Here is a 3,576-nt window from a genome sequence, read left to right on the forward strand (position 1 = left end):
CTCTTTCTTATGGAAAATGGGTGAATTAGAGAAAATACAGATAAGAAGTGACTTCAGGACTAAATGAAGTAGTGCATGCAAAAAGAAAAACACATGTCTAATGAGGTAAACACTTTGCATTGATGGTTTTCATTTCATTCCTTCCAGGGGAAACAAGAAAGCAAACTAAAGTGAAGAACATTAAGTTTTAAGCACTATTTTTTTAGAAAATATGTCAGTAGTTAGTGCAGGTGATTTCCATCATGTTGGAAGTCTCAGGAATATCTGTAAGAAAAGTTACCAAACTTGATACGTTATGGACCATGGATAGGGAAGAAATGTTAAAATAGAACTACAGAGGAAACTTTTAAGGAAAAACATTAGCAAGGGATAGGTGATTCTGGAGAGCAAAAATTCAGCCTGGCCTTTGTGGGAGAAAATGAGCCAAGATGTTGAAATTCACAACACTTGCTTTTAGAGCACACAACTTCCACTTAGTTCTGAGGTCAGTGATCCATCAGGGACAAGAGGCTGCCCTGCTGAGGAGTCTCCACAGGGCCCACTTCACATCCTTGTTCCGCAGGCTGTAGATGAAGGGGTTTAGCATGGGGGTGACCACAGTGTACATCACTGAGGAAATAGAGATTTTCTGGGGAGAGTGAGTCACAGGAGAACTGAGGTAAACTCCAAGTCCTGTTCCATAAAACAAGGAGACCACACAGAGGTGAGACCCACAGGTGGAGAATGCTTTATACTTGCTTACAGAGGACATCTTCATTAAGGAGGAAACAATCTGAGAGTAAGAGAACAGAATTCCAGTAACAGAAAACATGCCCAGCACAACAGCCACCACAAACATAAAGATGTTATTGACAAGAGTATCAGAGCTGGCCACCTTGAGAAGCTGAGCCACTTCACAAAAGAAATGTGGGATTTCAGTGCCTTTGGAGAAGGTCAGCTGCTTCATCAATAGAATATGAATCAGGGACACCCAGCATATAATAAGCCAAGAAATCAGAACCAGAAGGCCACAATGTCGGGGGTTCATGATGACTATATAGTTCAGGGGGTGGCAGATGGCTGCAAATCTGTCATATGCCATTATGGTCAGCAGTAAAACATCTATTCCAACAAAAACCATACAATAATATGCCTGAGTGAGGCACTCTATGTAGGAAATATCTTTGCTATGTGCATGGATGTTCACCAGCATCTTGGGGACTGTGGTGGTGGTGAAACAGATGTCAGTGATGGACAGGTTGGAGAGGAAGAAGTACATGGGAGTGTGGAGGTGGGAGTCAGAGCAGATGGCCAGGATGATGAGCAGGTTCCCAAGCACTGTGACCAGGTACATGGACAGGAACAGGCCAAAGAGGAAGGACTGCAGTTCAGGATCCTCTGAGAGACCCAAGAGGAGAAATTGTGATAAGCCTGTGTGGTTCTCTCCTTCCATGTAGCTGGTGTATCTTCTAGAGAAGGAGGCAAAGGCAATATTCAATAAACAGCCAAGTTTTTCCCAAATTACAGCATCATCTTGGATGGACTTCCTTCTTTTTTTTATATTTGTTTTTCAACAAACACAAATGTTAGTTTTGTAATGAATAATGAGATCAAATGTCTACCATATAATAAATGAGAAAATTTCAAGCTTAGCTCTTGCCTGAATATAGACATAAAATTAAGTAGTAAGGTGACATATAATGCATTGATATTTATTTTAGAAGAATAATACATGATGAAACAGGAATACTCATTGTTTGACTGGAAGCCTCCTCAACGTATGAATGTTTGTTGACATAATTCATCACAAAACTATATACTGAATACACATAACAATAACCACAATAGAAGAATGGATTTGAGAAAATGGAACAGACATTTATATAGTTGGAGACTGTCAGTTAACAAGGACCTTTTGTGAACCCAATAAAGAATGGTAGTTTTTGAACCACAGCAACAGGAAATGTTACATTGAGACACGGGAGTGTTCATATTTAATTCATGAACACATCAAGACAGTCTCCCTCAACACTATCATTTGAGATTTTCCTCGACATTTATAGGAATTAGGAATGTTTAAAAAAAAAAAGGAAATTGAGTTGGTAACTAATTAACAAATAATTTCATTATAGATAGATGCTATTTTTAGACACCATGGTGAAAGGATAATTACAACAATAAAACTAATGAAAGTTATCAGTAACTCTAATCTGCCAGGAAATATAGGTAGGGACCTGATAAGAAATGCCAACCAAATTTGGAACAAAGTAGACAATACCTCCACATAACGGATTTCAGGTGAGTAAATAATGCCTGAATAATTGGAAGCAGGAAATTTGACAGGAACCTGCAATTTATAGGAGAGAATGAAGAAGATTCAGGGACTCAGCAGAAAGTAAGTTATTAGAATGAAACTCTAGAATCCAAAGAATGAGAAAATTAAATGGAAGAATTGCTATAAAAGAAAGATGTCAATGGAAACTAAGTCCGGTCAAAGGAACTTCACCTTCAAAGGCTAAAATAAATAAATAAATTTTAAAAATAAATAAATAAATAGATAGATAGATACATAAATAAAAATAAGAGGACTTTCCCAGTTTCATTATTCTAGAGTAAAGCCCAGTACCCACACTCTCTCCTCTTTCCCTTCTCACCACAACCAGCCTCACAGGGACACACCAGTCCTCCATGGTGGCTGTGACTGAAGCTTTCTCTTCTCCATGATGTGTCTTTATGAAGTCCTTCTGTGTCTTCATGGAGGTTGTGATCAGAAAAGTATTGGTGAGGGGCAAAAGTGGAGGTTTATAATTTCTAGAATCTCAACCTTGAATTCTCAGAGCTCCTCATTAAATAAAATGTTCGATTGTCTTTCCATTCTCCAAACAAATCAGCACCCTTGGGGTACAAATAAGAAAGCAGACTGGAAAATTATCAGTCCATCTTGTGTCTATGTAAGATGAGTAGATTTCCTCCATTGGAGAAACTCTTTTTGTCTATATTTCAATTTCAAAGTCACAAGATTTATTTTAAGTACTGTTTAACTTCTATAAGGAACAAATCATCTCCCCCCCCAAAAAAAATATCTCTGGATGTACTCTTAGAAGAATCTGTGGTACTCTGAATCATAAGGTGTCCACAACATTATAAGGGAAACTAAGTCCAGTTTTTTTACATATCCAATATCTTCTATTTATTTTATTTTTAATGGTGCATTATTATCATAAGTGATAGTGGAATTCATTATGCCATATTTGCAAATCCACACAAAACAGTTTGATCAATCTCATTCTGAAATACCATGCTTTTTCATTTCCTCCTTTCTTCCCCAATCCTGTGTTCTACCCTGCTGATCCCCCTTATATTATTATATTGTTATTGATTACTGCATTATAATTACATATATAAGCATGATTCATGGTGTTATATTTGCACATGAATATTCTGATTTGCTAAATTTCATTTACCAGTATTTCCCCATGGCCTCCCCTCCTTCCTCCCACCGGAATCCTTCCTCTACTTCATTCAAGTCCCTGTGAGATCCCCTTTTTTCTTTTCTTTTTTTTTCCCCTCCTTTACCTTCTACAGGAGAGAAAACAT

The 3,576-nt window shown here is 37.6% G+C and overlaps 1 protein-coding gene across 1 annotated transcript; it reads right to left on the reverse strand.

The window, feature by feature from the left end:
- Positions 1-496: 496 nt before the first annotated feature.
- On the reverse strand, positions 497-1,432 carry LOC124968868 (olfactory receptor 7D4-like). The gene has a single exon (XM_047531709.1). It carries the CDS (start codon positions 1,430-1,432, stop codon positions 497-499), a length of 936 nt encoding a protein of 311 aa, XP_047387665.1.
- Between the last annotated feature and the right edge of the window lie 2,144 nt (positions 1,433-3,576).

Source organism: Sciurus carolinensis, chromosome 17 (genome assembly GCF_902686445.1).
Source record: "Sciurus carolinensis chromosome 17, mSciCar1.2, whole genome shotgun sequence".
Classification (NCBI taxonomy): domain Eukaryota; kingdom Metazoa; phylum Chordata; class Mammalia; order Rodentia; family Sciuridae; genus Sciurus; species Sciurus carolinensis.